At 59.1% G+C, this 24,910-nt stretch overlaps 2 protein-coding genes across 9 annotated transcripts; one reads left to right on the top strand and one right to left on the bottom strand.

The window, feature by feature from the left end:
* Window positions 1-17: 17 nt before the first annotated feature.
* Window positions 18-1,186, top strand: Lrrc26 (leucine rich repeat containing 26). Its single transcript, XM_003472960.5, has 2 exons — window positions 18-727; window positions 803-1,186. Exons 1-2 carry the CDS (start codon window positions 52-54, stop codon window positions 1,123-1,125), a joined length of 999 nt encoding a protein of 332 aa, XP_003473008.3. The 5' UTR covers window positions 18-51; the 3' UTR covers window positions 1,126-1,186.
* Grin1 (glutamate ionotropic receptor NMDA type subunit 1) lies at window positions 1,180-24,910 on the bottom strand. 8 transcript variants are annotated; one of them, XM_005005086.4, is made up of 21 exons: window positions 24,418-24,910; window positions 22,591-22,725; window positions 18,931-19,107; window positions 16,786-16,848; window positions 15,899-15,999; window positions 11,535-11,656; window positions 11,297-11,471; window positions 10,112-10,256; window positions 9,931-10,014; window positions 8,003-8,144; window positions 7,790-7,917; window positions 7,395-7,559; window positions 7,204-7,322; window positions 6,968-7,080; window positions 6,750-6,898; window positions 6,497-6,654; window positions 6,232-6,393; window positions 5,780-5,889; window positions 5,551-5,696; window positions 4,293-4,403; window positions 1,180-2,436 (listed from the first exon to the last, which is right to left on the bottom strand). In XM_005005086.4, exons 1-21 carry the CDS (start codon window positions 24,673-24,675, stop codon window positions 2,320-2,322), a joined length of 2,880 nt encoding a protein of 959 aa, XP_005005143.1. In that variant the 5' UTR covers window positions 24,676-24,910; the 3' UTR covers window positions 1,180-2,319. The 8 variants fall into 8 exon arrangements, with proteins under 8 accessions (XP_005005143.1, XP_003473147.1, XP_005005140.1 ...); XM_003473099.5 differs by having other exon boundaries at window positions 1,180-2,078; window positions 24,418-24,821; XM_005005083.4 differs by lacking the exon at window positions 16,786-16,848 and having other exon boundaries at window positions 24,418-24,909.

Raw genomic sequence — 24,910 nt, forward strand, 5'->3', positions numbered from 1 at the left:
TGAGGACACACAGGGAGCAGGGAGCCCACCTCAGGGCCCAGAGCCACCCCTATGCCGGGCGTTTTCTTTTTTTCTTGGCTTCCAACACATCTGTTGGTGCTGCTGCTACTACTGTTGCTAAAGCCAGCCTGGGCCCCAATGCCCACTGGAGTCCCACTCTCGGAGCCCTCTGGCGCCCCCGAATGCCCAGAGGCATGTGTGTGCTCAGTGATCGGCCAGGCCAACTGTTCTTCCCTGGCTCTGTCTTCTGTGCCCGCGGGCCTGAGCTGGCACGTGCATAGGCTTCTGCTTGATCACAATCACTTGCGCACGCTGCCACCCACCGCCTTCGAGGGTGTGCGAGCCCTGGACCTCCTGGACCTCCGCAAGAACGGGCTGCGCTCAGTGCACGCCCGGGCTTTCTGGGGTCTGGTTGCCCTACAGTTCCTCGATCTGAGCGACAACCAGCTGGAGACGCTGGCACCCGGAACCTTCGCACCACTGCACGCGCTGCGCTCTCTGTCCCTGGCCGGTAACCGCCTGGCACTGCTGGAGCCTTCAGCACTGGGCGCGCTCCCAGGACTGCGCGCTCTCAGTTTGCAGGATAACGCGTTGTCGGCGTTGGAGCCTGGCCTGCTCGCCCGCCTGCCGGCCTTGGACTCGCTGAGCCTGCACGGTAACCCCTGGGCCTGTGGTTGCGCCCTGCGCCCGCTCTGCATCTGGCTGCTGTCGCACCCGAGCGCTTCAGGTGAGCGGTGCGTGACCTGGACGGCCGAGTTGGGCGGCTGGGACCTCCTCCTGACTAACGCCCCTGCCCCTACAGAAGCAGAGCCCTTGCTCTGTACTTCACCCGGCCGCCTGACGCTCACCCCTCTGACCGCCCTCCCCGACGACGCCTTCCAACACTGCACAACGCGCCTCGCCGCACGGGACCTGGCAGTTATCTACGCGCTCGGGCCTGTCTCCTTTCTCGCCAGCCTGGCCATCTGCCTGGTGTTGGGCTTCGCGATTACCACCTGCCGCGCGCGCCGCCGCCACCGCCACCGCCGCCCCGCCACTCGCCGTCCGCCGCGACCTCTGGACCTTGCCGGATCTGTCTCCATAGCGGATCGGGAGAGTGAGGCCACCCCACCCGCCCAACCCTAACCCCATCCCGTCCCGGGCCTCCCTTCACATTCTGCCAGTAAATGGGGACACAGATTGAAAATATCGAGACATTCCTTTAGGCAAGACCACTGCACACAGGGCGGGGGGGGGCGGTGCACGCGGGTCGCAGGGGAAGGCACGTGCTCGGAACGGGAGGGTTGGACCTGCGCCAGGTGGCAGGCAGCAGGCTGCAGGCAGCACCTGAGGCTGGGGGAGGATGGCTCGGGGAGCGCTCCTCTGCGCCCAGGGTGCAGGGCAGGGTTGAAACAGTCCAGAGCCTGCGTGGCGCGGGCTGCGGGCAAAGGAAAGGCTCCGCCCACTTGGAGTCTGAAGGAGGCGCAGGCACTGCAGACCCTGAGTGCCCCAAGAGGTGCTGCCAGCTAGGGGAGTCAGGAGTAGCTATGGGGACTGGCAGCGCCAGCCCAGCAGGCGAGGGTCGGGGAGAAGGGGCACGGGTGGGAGTGCAGCAAGAAGAGGAGAGGGTGGAGCTCAGGCTGCAGCCAGCAGGCACTAGAGGAAGGGGCCCCCCGCCAGCTGGCACCACAGGCCTCACCCTGGCTCAGGAGGGTGGCCAGATAGGGTTGCCAGCTCTGTTTCGAGCCCCTCCACCCAGGGCCTCTGCTCAGAGGCCCCAGGGCCCTGCCTCTGCCGGAGCGCCCTGTGGCCCTGCCCAGCCGGCTCAGCTCTGGCCCGTCCTCGGCCACTCCAGTCCGCACCTTGGTCCAGCAGGGGCTACCCACCAGGCAGCAGGGCAGGCGGGCGGACAGGAGGCCCAGGGTGGGCAGTCTCTGGGGCGGGTGGGTTTCCCTCAGGCCTTCCCGAGCAGCAGGACTCATCAGTGTCCTTGGCCGGGCTAACTGGGCAGGTGGGCGCCTCCGGGGGCCTCACACCACGGTGCTGACCGAGGGATCTGAGAGGTTGAGCGGGCCCGTGATATCAGTGGGATGGTACTGCTGCAAAATAGAAATACACAGACAAGGCGGCCCGTTAGCCCCGACGCCGGGGGCACGTGCGGGGCCGGGACAGGGTGGACCGGCCAGCCGGCCGACCGGCGGGCAGGCAGGCGCAGCCTGGGGGAGGCTGGAGGTGCTCCTCCCCGGCCCCGTCGTGCTGGGGGCTCTGCGTGGGGCGGGCGCTGTCCCGGGCGTCTGTCTGCGGGGGGTGGGGGCAGAGGAGGGCAGGCGGGCGGGCGTCTCAGCCCTCCCTATGACGCGAACACAGCTGCAGCGGGCCCTCCTCCCTCTCAACAGCGCGTCGCGGCAGCACTGTGTCTTTTTGGTTTTGCAAAGCGCCGCGTCCACCCCCGGTGCTCTATAAATAAGAACCAACAATCAATACCCGCTGGCCCCGATGGCCGCCAGGGATCCCAGCCCTGAGTGCCCAGTGCCGCCCTGACCCGGACCGGCCACAGGACAGGGGCAGAGGATCTCAGCAGCAGGACCAATCCCACCCCACCCAAAGGAGCCCCCGCCCCAGCCTCCCTCTGAATAGCTGCCCAGCCCCAGAGCTGGGCAGGAGCTGGACTGCCCTCCCCCACCAGAGCCCAGTGGCAGAGTGCCCCGCAGTCAGCCCTGCGAGGTAGGGATCTGCCCTAGGTGCCACCTGGTGCCAGGGCTCGCTCTGTAGGGTTCCACTGGGAGCATGACCCAGAAGGGCACCCTGAGCTGCACCTGCGCCAGTTGCAGGCAGGACCCAGACCTTGGGGCCACCCACTTGCTGACAGTGTCCCATCACTGCACAACTTCTGTGCCCCCAGGCACCTTGCCCCAAAGAACTACTTCTGTCTGTCAGGAGACACCTTCCGCCTCGGCTTCCCAACCCATGGTTTGGTTGGCCTTGTTCTCTCCCTCCGCTCTCCGCCCTCTGGTGGAACCCGGGGCTCAGACCAGCTGGCTGGTCCTGGGGACTGTGCCACCACCAGCTCCTAGAGCCTCCAGCTGCCTCTCCTTCACTTGCATCCTCCCTGCAGAGCTGAGCAGCCAAGCACCTTGGGTCCCTCTTGGGGTACCCTGATGGCTTTGCCCTGAGACACAGATTGCTCTGTGCCAAGTCCTGCCTGTGCCTTGGAGGTCTTCCCTTCTTCCTGTGCATGGAGCGGCTGGGGACTACAAATCACAGTCTCTCCCTGTGGGGTGGCACTGTCTATGGGCTGGGGACTTCCTGGGGTAGGTCTGCATGGTGGCTGTCTGACCCTAGGGCACCTCTAGCAAGGTCAGGGCCCTCTGGGGGCCTTGGGCCTGAGGGTGCTCTCAGGTGCTGTGATGAGCTATGCAAGGCAGGAGATGGGGTCCTGGCTCCCCAGGCAGAAGGCCTGGCCCTCAGCACCTGTGAAGGCACCTGTTTGGGGATCCCTTCCTGGGCCCCCTCGATGTGGCCCTGGGTTCTGCTGACCTGGATTTGCAGGGCTGCCCCTGCCTGTCTGGTCTCAGACCCTCAGGGGCTGCTGCTCACTCCGGCAGGGATCCCTGGTCCCACCCCATCCCCCAAGGACAGTACCCTGTGGCCAGGGGCCACCAGGCCCCAGCCGTCCACCCAGATGGACCCGGCCCCGGCCCCCAGCCCCCGGCCCACACAGAGACCACATGGAAGATGCAACACGCATGGCTCTGGTGAGACAGGTGAGACAGGTGTCTGGGGGGGCGGGGCCAGTGGCCAGACAGACGGACGGGATGGGACATCACAGCCACCCCCTCCAGGGCTGTCACAAGGCAGGTGTGAGGGCGGCAGCCCCACTGGGGGAGGTGAGAGAAACAGGGACATCACAGCAGTAGTGTGGCCTCCTAGTGCGGGGGGCAACTGAGACAGGACTGCTCTGAGCTCCCAGCTGGGAAGGTGGCAAGGCTGGCTGACTGAGCAACAACATGAGACGGCTTCAAGATGGTGTGTGGGTCATGGCATGGGGAAAAAGGAGAGGGCAGACTAAGGTGAAGACACACAGGGTCGGGGCTGAGGACTGGTGAGGACTGGGAAGAGGTGTGGGCCCGAGGGCAGCACTGGCCTCTGGGCACAGAGGGGCACAGGCTGACTGGGGTAGGGGGCTGCTTGGGGCAGAGGCACAGATGGCCAGAGGCAGAGGCAGGGACGGGTGGGATGGCGAGGGAGAGGGAGACAGACACGGGGGCGAGGGAGGAATTGGAGACGCGGGACTGGGGTGCTCTCCCCCTTACCGTGTCTTTGGAGGACCTACGTCTCTTGAAGCTGGAGGCCAGGGTGGAGGTGATAGCCCTAAATGTGGCTTTCTTTTTAGGGTCGGGCTCTGCTCTACCACTCTTTCTATCCTAAAATGAATATGTATAAGTGATTAGATGGCTAAGGATGGCAGCCACACCTGCCCTTGCCTGCTCCTCGTGGGCCACTACCTGGCCTGGCCGGCCACTTAGGCCCTTGTTTCTGCCTGCTTCTCTGTGCTGGACAGATGGACTGACAGCCAGACTGGCAAGGGCAACCTCTTCTCCTGCCTGAGGGCTTGGCCTGGCCTTGCTCTTGCTGGGGCTGGGCTAGGCTCCCAGCCAGCTCTCCTCCTAGGAGTCCAGCAGCTCCTGAGTGGCCCAAAGAGGAGGAGCCCCTCAAGGATGAGAGGAGCTGATCCTAGCGGGCACACATCAAGATTGAGGAAGGGGCCAAGGAGCCCAAGGTGGGTGTTGAGATGGAATTGGAGCAATAGACAGAAGCAGCTCCTCGGACACTGGCCTTGAGTCTGATGGTCAGTGTGGCCCTCTGCTCTCCAGTGGGAGCAGTGGACAGGTCCCCAAGGGACCTGTGGACCAAGAGTAAGAATGGGCAGATGAGAGGTGTGAGGACCCCAGCAGCCCAGCCCTCCACAGCCCTCACTGCAATGCCAGCTTCATCTTGGGACACAGCTCCAGGAAGGCACCAGAGAGAGAAAAGAGAGGAGCGAAGGAGAACTTGCGAGAGGGCCGCCAGCCCCAGGCCTGACGGGCCTCACTGTCATCCCATCCCGACCCCCGCTGTGGCTGACCCGTGAGCAGCCCTGGTCCAGCTGGCTGCAAAGCCCCAGGGATGTACCCTGGGCACCAGAGGAGAGGGTGGCTGCCTTTGGATTGCAGTCACAGAGCCAAAGGTTACAGCAGGAAGGGGGTCTCTGGAGGGTCAGTTGCATTGGGACTCACATGCTACACACAGGTGGGCCCCTGTCTTACCCTGCCTGCTCGCCTTCCTATGGGATGGGCGCCGGTGGGTGACTCTGGAGACAGAGGGGCCAGGTGGAGGCTCCAAGCGGGGTGTGTGGCCTCCCTCGGCCTGGCTTGGCAGTGGGCGCCCACAGCAGGCAGCCCACCCTAGTGCTGCCCCCAGGTCCTAGGAGCACTCAGGAGCCAAAGCCAGTGCCAAGGCCTGCGGCGCAGGAAGGGGAGCCATGGCCAGGCCAGGCCTGGATGCCAGGCCTCGCGGGGTGGCCTGTCCTACCTGCAGGTTCTTCCTCCACACGTTCACTGCTGCGAAAGCCAGCTGCATCTGCTTCCTGCGCGCATCCTTGTGGCGCTTGTAGGCGATCTCAATGAAAATCAGGAAAATGCCAGCCACGATGCCCCCGGCCACCAGCATGAAGACCCCTGTGTGTGGGGCGGAGCCTCAGCGACTGGCGGAGGAGCCTCACTGGTCCCAGTGCAGCCCTGGAGGGGAATGGGGGCCCCACCTGCCATGTTCTCAAAAGTGAGGGTCGCAGGAGCATTGCTGCGTGAGTCACATTCCTGGTACCGAACCCACGTCTTGTCTAGGTCTTCCATGAAGCCATTCTCATGGGACCTGGGATGCAGATTGGGTGGACCTGTGTCACAGGATGCGGCTGTGACACTCCATGATAGGGCTGTGCCACCCTATGATGAAGCTGTGCCCAGCTTAGGCGAGGCCTTCAGTGGGTGTGGCGTTGTATGAAGGGAAGTGTCTGGGATTGAGTAAAACCTTCGATGGGCGGGGCCTACGTAGAGGGGCGGGCCCTAGGTGGCTGGAATGCACATTGCACAGCTCCTGGCCTGCTTGGGGCTGTTTTGGGGGTGCCTTCATGTGGTGGGCGCTAAGAATGTCCTCCAATAGGAGCTCTTGGAGACTGGTGACTGTAGTGAGGGTGTCCAGGCATGCAAGACTCACTTGAGAATGGACAGGGATACATTCTGCTTCCAGGGGCTGTCCTTGCGCATGCCAATACCGAAGCCAGAGCGAAAGAAGAGCTCGCCCGTGGTTACCAGGTCACACTTCTGCGAAGCCTCAAACTCCAGCACGGCCGAGTCCCAGATAAAGGCATGGAGCTTGCTGCCGGCAGAAGCAGGATCACTAGAAGCCCTTAAGCCTGCCGGTGCATACCCCTTGCCCTGGCTGCATGGCCTCCCCACCAGGGCACTTGAGCTCGGCTCACTTGTCTCGCACGGCCTGGATGGCCTCGGCTGCACTCTCGTAGTTATGCTTCTCCATGTGCCGGTACATGGTGCTCAGCTCCACCTGCCGCCGGAAGTAGATGTCCACCGAGCTCTGCTTCACGGTTGCATAGATGAATTTGTCCGAGGGGTTCCTCAGCTGCAGGGGAGGACAGGGCTTGAGGCTGTGCCCAGGTCTCCTCAAGACAGATGCCTTTTCTGGCTCACAACACCCCAAGCTGGGCCAGGCCTTACCCGTGGGTCATTGATGCCTGTGATGCGCTCCTCAGGCCGGTCCAGCACCAGGAAGGCTGCCAGGTTGGCAGTATAGGAGGCCACAATGATCATGGCAAAGCCAGCCCACACCATGCCCAAGATGCGTGCAGAGAAGCTTCGAGGGGCACCTGTGGGCACAGGTCTGGGTTAGATCCCTGGGCATGTTGGCAGAGAGGGCAGGCTGGGTACAGTCTTACCTTCCCCAATGCCAGAGTTGAGCAGGACACCCCAAGAGAACCACATGGCAGAGGACAGCGTCAATGCATCCTCCTCCTCTTCCTCACTGTTCACTTTGAACCGGCCAAAGGGGCTGCAGGGCACAAGGGGCGGGTGGGAGAGCGGGCAGGAGAGCGGGCGGGACAGGCGACCAGCCTGCCCCTGCCCAACTCCACATACCCTGACCTGGCATGTCCAGCCCCTGCATGACGCTCACCTGAAGCGGTCCAGCAGGTACAGCATCACAGCCACCACATGCACCGACAGCCCCACCAGCAGCCACAGTGTGCTCTGAAATGGTTGCATGAACGAGTCCAGTGTGCTCCGTGGGATTTCCTGCAGGTAGAGAAGCAGTCAGCACTACCGGGACCTCCGGGACCCTGAGCCAGCCGTCGGGCCCCTGCTCACCTTCTTGACCAGAATGGTCAAGCCCTGGTATTTGAATGGTTTGGAGAATTCGATGTACTGAGCACGCTCGTTGTTGATGGTCAGTGGCGCCACGATCATGTCCGCCTGCCCACTAAGCAGCTCGCCCATCATCCCGTTCCACTCCTTTTTGTTGCTGTTGTTCACCTGCGTAGCAAGAGTGGCGAGGCTGCACGGGATCTGTGCCCACAAGCCCTGGCGCATCCTGGTGCAGACCTTGCCCAGCTCGCAACCCAAAGCCCCTTGACTCAGGCCTGCCCCAGACCAGACTCTTGCCACCAAGCCCCGCCCACTCAGAAAGCCCTCACACGAAGCCACGCACAGGACTCGGGCCCCTCCCACAAGCCCCTTGCCAGCTCACAGCCCCGCCCACCTACCCGCTCCTGGGTGCCAAATTTGCCATCCGCAACTAGATGCACCTCATAGGTGAAGTTCATGGTCCGTGCCAGCTTGATGAGCAGGTCGATGCAGAAGCCGTAGCAACACTGAGGCACCGTGTGGCGCGCTGGGGATGGGATGAGCCGGTGGGATCTCTGCAGGCTCTTGCTCGCCCAGCCCCCGCTCCCATTCCACACTTGCCCAGCACTCACGGCTGCCTGGTGATGTGTCATTGGGCCCAGTGCAGATCACCTTCTTGACTGGGTCACCGTTGACCGTGAACTCCTCCTTGCACGTCCCATCACTCAGCGTGGGCTTGACGTACACGAAGGGCTCCTGGTGGATCGTCACGATCTGGAGAGAGGAGAGCCTGGCTGGGTCACAGGCCTTGCTGTCCCCAGGCGCTGGCCTCTACTCCATGCCAGGCCACTCCAGGTTCCCCCACTCATCATCCCTCCCTAGGTCACTCCACATTCCTCCCAAGCCACTATTATCTGATGGCTGCCCTGCCCAGACCCCCCCAGTTGGGCTCAGAGGATCCCCTTCTGAAACACCTCCAGTCATGTTTCCTTGGGGTCCTGGCTCAGACATCACACCCATCACCCAAGCACTCGTGATGATGTCCAGCATGTGCTAACACTTCCGACCACTTGGAGAAGAAAAGCATCCATCTTGGCCACAGTCCACCCTTTGCCCCACTGAGCCACAAGGATAGGGCAGGTCCACTGAGGAGACACGGAGGGCCATCTGTCTCTCCTTCATCTGCCCCCTGCCGTCTTGGCCCTAGGCCGGCGTGCCTGCTGGGTCTGGCACATAGCCCCTGGTCTCCAGATCTCAGCTTCTGTCACGCCTGTCGTCTCCCCCCCACGCCCCCAGCATGATGCTCTTCTCTTCCATGCCAACCTCTCTCAGTCCAGGCTCCAGCTTCACCTCTCCTCCTCCCTATTCTCCAGGGCCCACAGTTTGGGAGTAGGGGAACAGTCACGGTGAGAGGGTGATTGGGTGGAGCCCAGTAGGGCATAATGGACTGGAGGTGGAGGTGGTGCTTGAGTTGTTCCAGGGCTTGAGAAGGTGGGGAGCAGAAGGTCAGGTGGTCTAGGTGGGAAGGACAGCCAGGTGGGGGTGTGAGGTGGCAGGGGAGCTGGGAAAGATGCACAGGGCCAGTACTACCTCCGAGGTTGCAGGCTGGCTTTTTTCCCCAGGGAGGGAAAATTCTTTAATTACTTCTTTAAAATTGGTGGGTTTTTTTTTTTTTTTTGGTCTTTTTCCTTTTTATCAGTACCAAGGATTGAACTCACAACTGCCTGCTTGCAAGGCAGGCGCTTTATGCCGCTGAGCTAAATCCCCAGCCCCTAAAATTGCTTTTTAAATTTGTTGTTATGCTTTGCCATTACTGAAGTAATATATATTAGTACTTTTTAAAAATTAGGTCAGAAACAAAGCTGTCAACAGCATCTTCACTTATCAGCCTAGATGGGGCCTCCTAGTCACCGGTATGTTGACTGTCTCCTTCACTTCCTGCACAGAGAGCCTGGGCTGCAGGGACCTGACAGGTATCTGGAAAGCCGTCTGTTGCCAGGAAAGGCAGGGCTGAGGGACAGTCAGGATGAGTCAGAGGACCCGCCCCAAGGTGGAGAGTGAGCTCAAGAAGCAGACAGGGGTTCTGGGGACACAGAGAAGGTTAACTGGGTGCCCTGCACTTAAGGTCCTGCCACTGTGGTCAGAGCAGAACTTGCAGCACGGGAAAGCACCTAGGAGGAAAAGGGGCAAGGAGGAGCCCGAAGAGTGACAAGATGCCATGAGGAGAGGGCTCCCAGGAGCAAGGCAAAAGACAGCTGCCTGGAGAACAGAGATGTGTGGAGGGCCACCCACTGTCTTTGTGCAGTCAGCTCTCCCCTGGGGACCTGGGGCTGGGCAAAGCTGGGCTGCTGGAGTCTTCTGGATCAAGGGGCATGTGCTGCTTCCTCTTTCTGCTGTTTTCTTCCCCTGCTGGGCATTGTGGACTGTGATAGCTAGGTGCAGTCCCCATCTCCCTTGGGTCTTTCCCATGTTTTCATGGACCTCACCATCCCTTTCCAGGCCTAGGGGTGGAGGGGTGCCCAGGGTGGGAATGCCGAGGCAGGTCAGCATGGTCCCCAACCTTTAGTCTCGTGGACATCTGGTACCCTCGAGGCTTCTCTGTCTCTCCACCTGGCCAGATGATCTTCCTGTCATTGGGGATGACCTGGGGGTGGGAGTATGAGATAGAGGGTGGCCACGCAGGGGTCTTGGCCCCAGGACCCTAAGGCCCCAGCCCCCACCCCCTCATGACCCCCACCTACATGGGTGCCATTGTAGATGCCCACTTGCACCAGCTTGCGGTTCTGCAGGTTCATGATGCTGTAGTTGGCAAACTTCCGGTCCCCATCCTCATTAAACTCCACACGACCAGTCACTCCATCCGCATACTTAGAAGACATCAGCACCCTGGGGTGGTATGTGGTTCCGACCCATCAAGGGTACTCTCTAGCCTAGTCTTCTGAGAAGCCAGTACTCTCCCTTCCACCCAAGCCCCAGAAAGGAAAGACAAGCAGATGGTGGCCCTAGTATTATCGGGAGGCATCAAGCAATTCTACCCACACAGATGGGTGGCACAGTAGTGACAGCTGAGTGCCTTCTGTGTGGTAAGGGCTTTTTGAAGGGTCAGCTTGTTGATCCTCAAAACAACCATCTCGGTTTTACAGAGGACACAAGACCTGTTTGCCAGCATGTAGGCAAGGCAGGCTGACCCTGAATCCAGTTCTAACCATCAGGCAGTCCTGCAGACCATGTCTCTCTGTCATATTGGTGACATATTAGTGAACCTGTGTTCACCTGTACTTGTATATATGTGTGTCTGTGTCCCTATGTGCCTGCCACCTATACCTGCACTAGTGTGTGCACCTGTTGTAACCACACCTGCCCCACACAGGTGGCCTAGTGTCTGGGCTACCAAGAGTTAGCTCCTGCCCTCTAGGTCTCCAGACCCCAGCCACCTGGCTCGCAACATGCTCAAGTGCCGCCCTAAGTGCCAGGTCGGATCTCCTGGGTCTCTAGATGCGCTCAGTCCCCACCTGCTGCAGCAGGGGCTTCCTCCCAAGGCTGCCCGCGACTGTGGGAAGGAGCACGCCTCGGATTAGGCTGCAGTGTGTGTGTGGAGGTGGACTTGGGTGGCAGCTGAGGTCCTGGAGTCAGTATTGGGAGCAAGGGCAGATGCTTATAAGTGAAGACAGGTGGCAGTGCTGGGAAGGAGGGGTGAGAGATGGAGAGTGCGAGGTCCCTTGTTCATAGGTCGTAGGCAGCATGACCCGCCATATGCCCCTGGAGGTGCCCACGCCTGCCGAGTGGTCCCGCTCACTTCTGGAAGAGCATCCAGCCCAAATTCTGAAGTGTGGAGACGCCCTAGGTCTAGGACCTTCCCATTTCTTGAAAGAAACCACGCCCACTCCAAGAAGACCCCTCCCCTTCCCGAAGGAAGCCCCGCCCACCTCTTGAACAGAGGCCCGGTCTTCCAGATGTTGGTGTTGCCCACGCAGCCCCGGGGTGGGTCGGTGATGTTTTCCTTCTCCAGCAGCTCATGCACTGCCTGCGCCACCACGCCCACGGCGTCGCTGATGTGCGCCGACTCATTCTTGCCATTGATGAGCTGCAGCCCGATGATGCCTGCAGGAGGGTCGCCTCAGCGCGTGCGCCCCCGGGCCGCCCCGCCCCCGGCCCAGCACTCACCGTCCGGCGCGTAGCGTAGCGCGTTTCCCGAGATCTCACGCTCGCCCACCAGCCACACGTACCCCGAGCCCGTCATGTTCAGCATCGCCGCCGCGCGGTACACGGTGGCGGCATCGTCCTCGCTGTGGACAGACAGGGGTGACGGGCCAGGACCGGGTCTTCCCCAGCCGCACCAACCCCGCCGGAGCCTCCCAGCGGCCTCGGAGCCGCGGGGGCTCACGCTGCACCTCAGCCCATGAGGGGCCAGGAGATCCCGTGGAGATGCGGGGTTCCACGCTGCATCCCCACCCGCACAGGCCTGGAGGCCCTCACAGATGAAACCAGACCCCAGAAGCTTCCCAGGTCTCTTTTGCTGGCTGCTACCCTGGGGACGGGCAGGCGGGGAGGAGTACCCGGCGCGTCTGAGGGGCGGGCTGCATGAGGGGCTAAATGGCTGTGCGGGTGGCCCAGAATGGTGAGGGATCACTGTTGCTCATTCGTTCACTATATGCCAGGCTGGGATGGTTCTAAGGGCTTCTCCACAGGGATTGTCTTATTTCCCACACCATTTCTATGGGACAGGCTTTGTATTATCCCTGTGTCTCTGGAGGGAACCTGAGACACATGCGTGGTGGTGAGTAGCAGAGTCAGGTCTGTGCCTGGACAATCCACCCCAGAGCCCATAACCCTGTGTCCCCCAATGTCACAGAGGAGCCAGAAACGCTCACTCTGCTGTGTTCAAATGTGTGGAAGGAGGTGCAGGGCCCTCAGGCCTGGTGAGATGTCCATGGGAATGTCCTCCCACACTCCCAAGCTGCCCTGAGCACTTGGCACAGGCTGTTAGGTGGAGGAGGGTCTGTTGTCATTTTGGGATCAAGCCAGGCCTACCAGGAGGACAGAGCTCAGGCCTCACCTTGGAGGAACATGGGGTCCTGAGCACTTGTATCCTCAAGGTGATTCCTGTGGACAGTGGCACAGGGGCCCTAGTCCCCTGGGCTGGGCCTCCCTGGTCATGAAAAAGACCCCTCCCTGCAGGGCCCAGGCTTCCTCTTGAGGGACCTGGACCAGGACTGCCACCCAGGGCCTGCTTCTCCAGTGCATAGACCACAGGCATGTTGAGCCAGGGTTACTGCCTGAATACTGAGTTAATTTTACAGTGGCTGATTCTGGAAACCAAAGTGGTTTTCTCAAGGGTTAGCCAACAAAGAAGTGCAAACCTCAAGCTGGGCATGGATGGGCATATGCTTGTAATCTCAGCATGCACATGAGAGGCTGAGGCAGGACGATTGCTGTGTGTTCAAGCCCAACGTGGGCAACTTAGTAAATTCAAGTCCAGCCTGAACTACATAGCAGGGTAGAGGAGAAGCAGTGTTTGCTCTAAATGACACCATTGGTGGTTATAAGCAGCAAAAGCCAGAGTTGCTCCAGGCAAGGCTCTGCAGTGACCCTGGAGACAGCATGGCACACAGAACGTGGCAGAGCCCAACACCACTTGTATCAGTGTGCAGCATGCCCGCTGTCAGTTGTGCCTACCAATGCCTGACGGAGAAAACCTTCATAATATGGTTCAGATCTGTGTGGGCCACATGGTGGGATGATTCTGAAGGTGGGACAGTTGTAGACAAAAGCCTAATCAACTTATCAAACCTCATTAGGCCACTTCACAGAAGTATCTGATATTGATGAAGACAATTTCAGAAAAACAAAATAGAAATTTTGGAAATGAGTTCTGAGTACGCTGTAGAAAACTGGAGAAAACTAATGGGAGCATCGTTCTGAGGCTGGGAGAGTTACAGTGTTTTGTCTGGGATCTATGCACACATGTGAGACAGCATGTATGTATGCAGTGGTTTATGTACATGTGTGATGTGTACCTAGGTGGGCATGGCTGGGGTGTCTGCATGTAAATGTGTGAGTGAGAGCTGTGTGCTTTTGTGTGTGATGTTTTGCGTGCATGTGTAAAGTGTGTACATGGCACACATACAGCTGTGTGGGTGCATTTGGTATATGTATGCACAGGTCCACATGTATATGTATTGAGTATGGTGGGCACATGTCCTGCACTTATGCCTAAGTATGCATTGACATATATATGAGCAGTGAGCTATGGTGCATGCCTGTGTGTGCACATCTGTGCACAGGTAGTATGTATATGATGTGTACTCATATGCAGAGGTGTGTGGTATGCATATCTGCCTGCCATCACAATCTCCCCCTCCCTGGGCTGGCCTGTTTCTTACAGCCACGTTACGAGGCCCCCCCTAAGACGGAGTTCCCTGTGGCATCAATGGATGCCATGGGGACCACAGACATAAGAACAGTGCAGAAAGTGTCTGCCTTTTTCTGGGACCTGGGTTGACCAGGTTCTGTAGATTGTGACCCCCTGACCTGTGTCTCTTTGGTCACCCTGGTTACAGGTGTACAAGTCAGGAAAGCCTGGCCAGATGTGATCAGTCCACTGCAAAAGTGCCTGACAGCTGAGTTGCCTTCCCAGAGCAAGGAATCTTCTGCTTGATAGCCTATCTATGCACCCACTGCACTCTTTCTTTTCTTTCTTTCTTTTTTTTAATCGGTACTGGGGATCGAACTCATGACTGCCTGCTTGCAAGGCAGGCGCTTATGCCACTGAGCTAAATCCCCAGCCACTGCACTCTTTCATCCCACCATACTCCTGAAATCTCCCTCAAGCGTTACACTGGGGAACTTTCCTGGCCCGGGTTTTCTCTGGACAGGGCTACTTCTGGGAGGGGCGACTGAGCTTTCCCGGGGCGCAGCCTACTCTGGTTGGAGCTTCTGGGCGGGGTTTCCGCTGGGCGCAGTTTGTTGTCTTCCCTGCTTGGAGTGTGTGCTGGGCGTGGCTTTCCCTGGAATAGGCAGGACTTTCTCTGGGAGGGTGGAGCCTTTCCTGGGAGGGACTTTCCTTGAGTGGATTTTGAGGGAGAAAGAGGCTTTACCAAGGTACTACGGCTTCTAGGCAGGGCTTTCCCTGGGCGGGGCTTGGTCTGGGTGGAGAGAGAGGGAGGGAGAGGGTGGAGAGGGAAAGACTGTGTCTGGGCAGGGCTTGCTTCGGTTGGTTGGAGCCTGCCTTGGGGGAGCCTTTGCCTGGGCGGGGCTTTGCCTGGATGGAGCTTGCCTTATAAGGGGTCTCCGTAGTCCCGCCCTCTGTGGGCACAGTTTTGTGTGGCACTTTCTTCGCAAGTTCTGGGCCGCCTTCCTAAAGTGCCCACAGTTGGATGGGTATGAAAGGCAAATGCCCTCAGACTTTTGAGATCTAGGTTTGCCACTTAAAAATCCAGGACAATTGGGGGTGATTAGGGCGGCTTCTACAGGAGTGGAGGCACAAGTGGGGCTACAAGGAGCTCAGTGCCAGTGTCCTTTGTCCCACTGGGCATAGGACAGCTGGACCTCATCCCTGCCATCTGAGTGAAGGAGAATCTGGCCTTCCAACCTGAGGGGCCCGTCTACTCGGAAGACAGAGTGGTTGGATGACAGTTTGTCGACTAAATGTGTGGTCATCGATCTGGTGACAAGTGCTGCTCCCTCCTTTCTCCTTTGAGGACCGCAGGGTTTGGCATGTCGTCCTCTGCATGTGGTGAGTTGCTGTTTGCACTGCATGGAGTGCAGTGTAGCTTCTAGGTTGGGTTAGGCTGAGGGGTGGCCTGGGCCTTCCCCTGGCTCTTCCCCCCAGGCTTGTGTGTTCTTTCCCTGTCCCTGCAAACTAGTCTTTCCTCTCCCGGGAAAGCTTTGCCATTGCAGACAGGGAAAATTTGTTGTGGGCTTTTCCTAAGGCTACAGGTGGGAGCCAGGCCCTTCCAGGAAAGCCTCCTTCTCACTGGGCTCCGAGTTTCCCTTGCAAGTGCTCTGCACCTTCCAGGGGGTGTGTCTTACCCTCTCCCTGGCTGGAAATTGCCACCTGATCCTGGCAGCACAACTGCATGTCCCTTTGCTGGGGCTCTTTCCTGACCCCAGCCCTTGAGCTATTTCAGCAGGATTGCAAATTCAAGGCCAGCCTGGGCAACTTAGCAAGAAGACCCTGTCTCCAATAAATAAGGGGGCTCAGTAGTAGAGCACTTGTCTAGCATGTGCACACAGACACACACGAAGTGTGCCTCTTTGAGTCATGGGCTTCCTGAGAGCAGTGTCTTCTCCCTGTTCCACTCTAAAGCTCAGCTCAGGTCAGGGATCTGCATGTGGCCATGGAAGGGGCTGTGCCCAGGGAGGGGGACAGATGGGGGTGTGGGATTGGCCAGGTCTCTAGGTGTGTAGGGGCGGGAATGCATGTGGCTGTCCCCAGGGAAGGTGTATGGAAGCTCACTTTGCCAGTGGTGCCCAACGCTGGTTCCAATGGGCTCACTGCCCACATGGCCCTAGCCCAGCTGGCTCACCTGGCAGAGAGGATGATGACCCGGGCCTCCAGCTCCCGTGCCTCCATCAGCAGGGCCGTCACATTTTTAGTCCCCGGATCAAACTGTAGCACCTTCTCGGCCTGCAGTGTAAGCAAGAGTGTCAGCAAGTGGTGAGGTCAGAGGACATAATGCCTCAGTGGCGAGAGTGGGGCCGAAGCCGCTAGGAACCCCGAGGCAGCCTAGCTAGGGCTGCCTGGCCTGCACTTGCCACCTGCACTGCCACCTGCCTTCCTGGCTCCTGGCTGGCCTGGCCCTGCTCCTGTCTTGTCTCTGGCCTGCTGGCTCTCCTGCAGTCACTCTGCTCTGTTCTGCTTTCTCTGCATCTCTGCTTTGTTCTCACTCCTGGCCTCATTTTTGCACTGAGCATGCAAGCTGGAGTGGACCAAGACTCAGAAAGAGACGTGCAGCGGACAGGAAGTAGAAAAGTTTTGGAATGCAATCGGGAACAGAGATGGGGCCGACTTTTCCAAAACCACGGGAGATTCTCTCAGCTCGGCCCGAGTCCTCAGGCCCCTGCAGGAGCAGCCTGGGCCCTGGCGGGCAGCCAGGTGGTTGGGCTCCCTCCTGGCGTTCCACGAGGAAACCCGGGGGTCCTGCAGATTCGCATGCACTTCCCAGAGAGCAGCTCCTCCTGCGTCTGTGCCTGCCTCAAGGATGCAGGCCAGGGCCGTAGCGGGTGGGTCACGGGCACCCACACCGCCCAGCCTGCCCTCTCCTGCCTGCCTGTTGCCTGCCTTGACCTAGCTGTCCTCACTGCTCAGCCCTGTGGCTCCGTGCAGCTGGGCCTGATGGCGGCCCTCACCGCTGAGGCACCACAGGCCGGGGCTTGCTAGTCGTGGGTGGCGTGCACGTCCATGCATATATACCTTGGGTCCGCGCTTGTTGTCATAGGACAGTTGGTCGAGGTTTTCATAGTTCCTTTTTTTACTCTGATGAATAATGTGCACAGAGAAAATATGCAGACACAGAAGAAGATTATAAACGGTTGAAAATGACGGCGCTAAAGCAATCACACCACCTCCTCGGCACGTCTGCAGACGGGCATGTACCTGGAGCTCGCAAACACCGAGGCCCGGGGTGGGATGGGGGCCAGGTGGAGCTGGGGTGGGGGAACATGGGCTGGCGCCACAGAGGCTCCCTTCACAGAGCTGGACGCCTGAAGACAGTGGCTCGGGGAGAAGGGAGGCCCTGTCCACATCCACCCTTAGGGGTCCCGTCTGCCACCCCCAGCCCGTCATGCATCTGGTGTGTGGCCCCATAGCACCCCACCCCCATGATCAGTCTTAAGCAGGACACAAGAAGCCCCCAGGGCCTGTCTCCATGTCCCTGCTACCCCACTTCTCCTCCCTCCCACTTCACCTGGGGCAGAGATAGTCTCCTCACTAACTGGTATACCCGTGCCCTCTGGCCCACAAGTGTGCCCACGTATGAGCACGGCGGGATGTGTGACCACAGGCGATGTGTGTGGGCATCTGCAGGGGTCTGCAGGAGTCTGATGGAGGAAGGTCCGGGGAGGGAGGAAGCCGGGGTTGGAACATATGTGGGAGCACTCAGTGGCTGTGTGTGTGTGTGTGTGTGTGTGTGTGTGTGTGAGCTGATGGGTGCAAATGAGTGTGTGTGGGCTCACAAAAGGCAATTGTGTGCATCCAAGCATCCGTGCCCTGGTGGGGCCCATACAGGTGGGGTCTGACTGTGTCTGGGAGGTGTGGAGTATACAGGGAGTGTGTGTGTAGCAGTGTACAAGCACACTGGGTGTGCAAATGAGTGTGAATGTGTGCCAGGAGTCTGTGTGGCTGTGGATAGGCACAGAAGGAAGGGAAGCTGCCTGTTAGGCACTGGAAATGGGGACCCTGTCAGCCTTGAGTACTTAGCCAGCCCCCCCACCCCCGACTTGGCAACCTCCCAGGACCCTCTGGGTCTGCCTCTGCCCCCCACCAGTACCCTCTACTCCCTCTGGAGGCCTGTGGTGCCTTGGGGTTCCCGGGGTGAGGCTAAAAATGTGATGAAGCCAACTCTGACCCCGCACGAAACATGCTCCCGCCCCGCCCTCCTCTGGCCCCAGGGCCCCTCCCCACCAGCCCAGGCCTCCTCCCTCTCCGCCTGCCGGGACATGGGGCTTGCTGCCCAGGGCCCTGGGCTGGGTGGAAGCATCCAGAGCAGTGGCTCCTCGGCCTGGCTATAGGGATGAGCATGGAAGGGGGCAGGGGTCGCTGGGACCCCTGAAAGTCCTGCTCTTGTTGCTAGCAGCCCTACGAAGTTGGGGCTGGAGTGGGCTGGGTGTCAGTGTGCCCCGGGGGGCGGGGGAGATTCAGGTCCCAAGAGGTGCTGGCAGCCCAGCTCTGGGAGGGGTGGGAAGAAAGGAGGGGCAGGGCACCGGAGTAAGCACTCCGAGAGGCGGGAGTAGAGCGGAGGTGTCCGTGGAGGGGCCTTTGGTGTGAGTGGTGGGCATCTGGGAAGCAAGGGGCAGCTGAAGAATCAAGGCCTCTGTGAGGACAAGAATGCAGCCTGGCAGCGAAAGAACCACTCTAGCAGGGAAGGGGCCTGAGCCCGAGGGGGCGTGTCCTGCGCCATAGTGGGCGGGCTGTCTGGAGGGTGCGGGTCCAGCCTCGCACAAGGTTGGGGGGAATCCAGGGGCAGGACCTGCTACGTGATGAACTAGCGCTGCGGTGGGCGTGTCCCACACGCGGTAGGCGGGGTGCCTCCGGGGGCGGGGCCTGCTAGGAGTTAAGGAACCTGCGCTGCAATAGGCGTGCCCGAGCCTCGGTGGGCGTGTTCTGCACACGGTGGGCGGGGCGGGGTGTTTGCGGAGCTCCAGGTGGTGCGGCCCTGGCCCCGCAGGGACTGACACGAAGGAGATTTCGACTAATGGCAAAAGCGAGTGAAATGAGCCGAGGACAGGCCGGGGCGGGCGCCACCAGACGCGTGGTGCTGAGCATGCAGGATGGAGAGAGAGTGTCACAACGAGCCACAGACAGGCGGCCCGCGGGCTCGGCGCCCGCCACCGCGCTCACCTTGGACTCGCGCTCCTCCAGCAGCGTCTCCAGGCGCTTCTGCGCCGCCCGGCCCTCGTGGTCGTCGCTGACTAGCAGGATGATGTGGTTCCAACTATACACGCGCATCATCTCGAACCAGACGCTCGACTGGTGGGAGTAGGGCGGCACGGTGCGCAGGAAGCTCAAGTGGATGCTCTGCGGGGCGCAGGGGGTGCTGAGGAAGCTGCAGACTTCCACTTTCACACACACACACACACACACACACACACACACACACACACACACTGCGCGCCTCCTCCCCAGTCATCTGCTCTGAGGAGTGTTTCTCTGAAAGCCCCTGGATGGAGCTCACCGTCTCCCAAAGTTTGACCTCTCATTAGACTGCGTGGGCTCGGGACAGTCCAAGACTCCACTGGAGTGGAGTCCTGTCGAGTTCTCCTACACGTCAATAACTGTTTATTACGAGGTTGTTATGGTGAATACGAGGGTGTCCTCCAAAGACTGAGTTAATGGGTTGGTTCTTGTGGAGTTCAGTCAGATCTCCACAAACTGATGGGAGGTGGGCCTAGCTGGAGGACACTTGAGGAGGGGTGACCATAAAGAAGAATATCCTGTTCCCAGCTCCTTCCTTTCTTCCTGGCTCTTTTCCACCCTCTCTGCTTCCTCCCTGCCATGAGATTAGCAGTTTTCCTTCACCATGCCTTTCCACCATGATGTCCCTGCCTTGGAGCCAGCTGACCATGGGCTGACTCTTCTAAAACCGTGAGTCAAACTCTTTGCCCTTCAAGTTGTCCATCTCAGTATCTTGTCCCAGCAGTGAAAAGCTGATTAATACTGAAGTCTGCAGTAGGGGACCCAAGTGAGTGTACTATCTCTTCACCAGAGTCCAGAGGCTACAAGGGCCAGCTTGCTCCCTCACTGTTTAGTGGTCACCAGCTGGTAGGAGACTTGGAGTCTCCCCAGGCGAGCACTAGATCCACACTGATCTTGTGGTCCTCTGAGGGCTCCTGTTATTTTTCCTGGTTTCCTCTTGATGCTTCCAAGACATGCTGCGGGATGGACTGCAGGGTGGGTCTTGGACTAACTCTGATAGGATTTTGCTGTGCAGGAACTGGCTGGTTGCTGTAACACTAGGGCCAGGTGTGACCATGGTGTTTGGTCTCAGACAGGCATATGGTGTTGGTCTGTGACCAGTATCTGACCCCTAGCCTCTCATTTGCCCCTTCCCAGCTTCCTCTGTGAGACCATTTTCCTTTCCTCTGTACATAAAGACACTGGTGCCCAGGAGGGGTCAGGAGGTAGTCATAGAGCTCTGTGTGTTGGGTGTAGGGTGGGGTAGTCACCTGGAAGGAGCATTTTGGGCACCCAGGATTCTGGCTTCCAGTCTCCCACCTGATCCTTCTCTCAGGGTCCTCCCTCTGAGAACATAATCACTCTGCAGGAGCCTGGCCTCCCTCTCCCCTCACCAAGGGCATACGTCCTACCCCAAGTCCCCTCTGATGTGCCTTGGCTGGGTGGGTCAACCTTGATGACTGCCATTGTTTAGCTTAGGGTTTTGTTTTGTTTTATTTTGTTTTTGAGGCAGGGTCTCACTATATAGACAGGCTAGTTTTGAACTTGTTCATGTAGCCCACCCTTGAACTCCTGGCCTTGAACTCTGACAATTCTGCCTCAGCCTGCCTCCCAAGTTCTAGGATTACAGGTGTGCACCACCACACCTGGCAGGTTTGGGTTTTTTTTGTTGGTTTTTTTTTTTTTTTTTTTTTTTTTTTTGTCTTTTTCGGTACCGGGGATCAAACTCAGGACTGCCTGCTTGGAAGGCAGGCGCTTATGCCACTGAGCTAAATCCCCAGCCCAGGTTTGGGTTTTTTGAGACAGGATCTCATTATGTAATTCAAGCTGACCTTGAACTCACTCTGATGCCAAGACCAGCCTGTAACTCCTGATGTGCCACCATGCCTAGCATCTTAGGGCAGCTTTTTCTGTATGCAGGGCTGGAAGAGGACAGGATATTGGAAGACCAGCCCTTGTCTCAGCCCAAACAGCTCTCTGAATATCCCCTGGCAAGTGGTCCCCACCTGCCTGCAGGTGGCCCTGAGCAGGCTAGGACACTTTGCTGGCTTCTTGGTGGCCAGCTGCTGAGTTCTCCCAGAATCATGGACTCAAGTGCTGTGTGACCTGTAGCAGGTTCCTGTGCCTCTCTCTAGACTGCAGTTTCTGCTCCTCCAGCTGCTTCAGGCCACAAGGGCTGCTGGGCAGTGGCCTCAGCCTCTGAGACCTGGAACCGCCCCATTTGCTGCCACGAGCCACCTTCTCTGACCACCTTAGACACCAGTTCTCACCAAGGCCACCTCTACCACCCTGAAGTCCCTTCTTCTGTTCAGGAAACCTCCCTGCCCATTCTTTTTTGTTTGTTTGTTTGTTTGTTTGTTTGTTTTGTCTTTTTCCTTTTCCCTTTTTATCGGTACTGGGGATCGAACTCACGACTGCCTGCTTGCAAGGCAGGCGCTTATGCCACTGAGCTAAATCTCCAGCCCCTCCCATTCTTTGCTTGTCTTCCCCTGAGGGTTAGCAGGCCACTACTCATGAGCAGGTGAGTGCATGTGTGCGGGAGGCCACCACTGTGAGGGGGTGCTGTGGATGTGAGTGTGTGGTGTGATATGATTACATAGGACTTAAGTGTGGGGGATGCATGTGTGTGTGAGTACATGTGTGTATGTGACTAAGTGCATGTGGGTATGCATGAGTGTGTGTGCTTATGTATGAGTCTGTGGCATACATGTGCATGAATGTGTGTGATGTGTGTGCATAGGTGTGGGTGATATGTGGGGTCATGAGTGGGGGAATGCACGTGCATGAGTGTGAGTGGCTTGCAGAGGGCATGTATGTATGAGTGTGACTGGGGTGGAAAGCATGTGTGCACACGTGAATGATATGTGGTGTGGAGGGGCATGTGTGTACTTGTGTGCAGGTGACATACAAGTGTGCATGTCTATGATGTTACACACATGGGGCATTGTATATATGGGTGGGGGTGATATGTGCATACAGGAGGGTGCATGACATAGGCACATGTGTAGGTGATTGTGGGTGACATGTGTCACGCATGTGGATGAGTGGCTTATGCTGAGGGGCATGTTATGTGCATGAGTGTGGTTTGTATGTGGGGCGTGTGGATCCATGAGTGTAGATGATGTGTGTGTATGAGTGTGGAGTGAGGTGACTGTAGGGGGCACTGTGTACATGTGTGTGAGCAGCATGAGTGGGGCATGTATGTGCTCCAGTGTGGGTCCTGTGTACATCTGAGTGAGTGGACAGCATATATGTGCATGAGTGTGGTGACATGTGCGAGGGCATGTGTGTGCATGCCTGGGAGTGATGTGGACAGCATATATGTGCATGAGTGTGGTGACATGTGCGAGGGCATGTGTGTGCATGCCTGGGAGTGATGTGGAAGGGTAGCATGTTTAAAGTGCTGGTGATGTGTGCAGGTGCCAGCAGGACGATAAATGTGTGGTACGTGTGAGTTTATCTGAGTGTGTGCACTGTCTGATGATCCTTTTGGGCAGCCAAGCTTGGTCCTGATGAGCCTGGGACACCAGCCACTGCTGTGGTCCACCCAGGGCCCAACACAAGGACAGGGAGCTAGCTGGGCCCCAGTCTCAAAGTCAGGCTTACCTTGTCAGAGTAGATGGACATTCGGGTGGTCAGCCCCAAGACAGGAATGCGGTAGAAGCCAGCTGTGTATGAGACTGGTGTAGGTGTGAAGTGGTCATTGGGGGTAGGTGGGTGGCTAACTAGGATGGCGTAGACCTGCAGACACAGGAGACAGGGTCAGTTGGGGGAAGGCCCAGTGGCTCCCTGGGTACACACACAGTCACAGATACCCATGGCATGTCACCATTCTCTGATCAGAAACCCATTGTAGAGGCTGGCCAGGTAGGACACCAGGGCCCAGGATGACACACATTCATACCTATAGGGCCCTGAGGGCTATGTGCAGTGGGTCAGGAGACCCTGAGGGAAGGTGATATCCCTGGGGCATGCTGGGACAGAATTGGGAGACAGCTGACTCAGTTCCATGCTGACTTGAGACCAATCTGTGTCCCTCTCTTGGGAGCCAGCACATGGTAGGGTGGAGGCCAGGACTGAGACCCAGGCCAGCAACCTGAAGGTCTGAGGAGAGGAGGTCACCCAAGAGTCACCACAGAAGCCTGTGGCCATTCTTGCTAGTGTCCCCAGAAACTGGGCACAAGTCAGTTTGCAATAGGGTGTAGCCTGGCTTTTGAGTGCTGACCATTTACCACCAGGGCCTGAGACTGAGCTCCCTGGAGGCCCCTCTCTCTCCTCAGCCCCTGCCAAGGCCACATGCCCACATGGGGGATACACCCTCACCCCAGCAACCACAGGTGCCACCAGCTTCTGTCCTGGGGCCCGGGGTGGTGGGATGAGGGCTGCATGCAGGGACAGCTGTAGTCATTGCTTCGCCCTGGCACTGGGTGCTTGCGGGTTGCGCATGAGCAAGTGCCTGGGACTCCCCCAGGGCCCTAACTGGACTCCGACTTCATCCCTGCATGTCCCACTACCGCCTGGGTGGAACATGTGACAGAAATAAACTGCAGCTGCCTCACCCAGCTGTGTGCCATGGTGCTTGCTTGGTGGTTAGGGAGTCTTTTGAGCAGAATTTTGGCATGGTCCCTCGATGTGGAACCTTTGGGCTGCCCTCCCACCCCAGCTTTCACCTCCACCCTGTGTTCAAAGGGGCCTAGAAAAGAGCCACAGACTGATGATGTCCACGGGCTCACAGGGATTTGCTGGATGGGCACGTATGTGTCTGTGGTGTGAACCCAGCAACGCATGCCTGGATGTGCATGTGTGGTTGCCTGTGATGCTGGGTGCACAAGTCTGTGCTGGTGCCTATGTGGGCGTGAGTGTGAGTGTGTGTGCCCAGCAGAGGCGTGTGAGACCTGGCTCTCTCTCTGCTGCTCTCACAGGAGGACTGCAGCACAGGAACCCCTGGCTGCCTTGGGGTTCAGCAGTGGGGGGTTCAGCTGGGGGATGACTCCGGCCCCATCCTCCCCACGGCTCCTGCGCCCCACCCCGCCCCGCTTCAGCACTTCATCTCCCGTAACCTTTGGAGGGGGGAAGGGAGCCTAGAAGCAGAAACAAAGATGGCCTCGGACCCCGTGCTGTCTGAGCCCCTCCACCCCGTGCCCTCTGCCCTCACGAGTCCCCAGCCCCACTGACCCAGCGCAGCAGCACCAATGCCAGCCACGCACCAGCCAGGGCCTGGAATCCCACACCCCTTAGGACCAGCCTAGGGGCCAGTGACCAGGATGGGGCTCAGACGGGGACCGCAGACGCTGGTGTCTGGCTCCCAATGACACTGGCCCGTCCAGGTGGAACTGGTGGGCTTGGGGCCGCCTCTTTGCGGCAGAGAGAGGACCAGAAAGGATGGGATGCAGCGGGGGAGCGGGATGGGGGAGGACGGGGGCTGCTGGGCACCTGGCTGGAGATGAGGTCCTCGCACACCGACAGGGCCATCTGGATAGCGTTGGGCTTGTGGGTGACAGAGGTGGCGTTGAGCTGAATCTTCCAAGAGCCGTGCCTCTTGTTGGCCTGGTTCACGGCCTCGCGGAACATCTGTTCGTGCTTGCGCGTGCTCAGCACCGCGCCGATGTTGACGATCTTGGGGTCGCAGGCGGCGCGGGCGAAGGAGCAGGAGAAGAGCAGGGCGAGGGGCAGCAGGCGCATGGTGCTCATGGGCTCGGGCCGCGCGAGCCTGGGGGGGCGGGCGGTGGCGTGCTCGGTGCAGGCCCCTGTACGCGTAGGGGGCGCCTCGCCCGGTGCTGTCCGCGGTGCTGAACCCGGAGTCCGGCGGGGAGAGGACTCGCTGCTGCGCGCCCGCGGCCGGCGCTGCGGAGACTGCGGCAGCCGCGGGCCCGCGATCGGGGCGCTGCGTCCCCCCGCCGCCCCCGCTTCCCGACGCTGAGAGAGG

This window comes from Cavia porcellus, unplaced genomic scaffold, assembly GCF_034190915.1.
Source record: "Cavia porcellus strain 051 isolate PalLab524CR breed Dunkin Hartley unplaced genomic scaffold, mCavPor4.1 scaffold_49, whole genome shotgun sequence".
Classification (NCBI taxonomy): domain Eukaryota; kingdom Metazoa; phylum Chordata; class Mammalia; order Rodentia; family Caviidae; genus Cavia; species Cavia porcellus.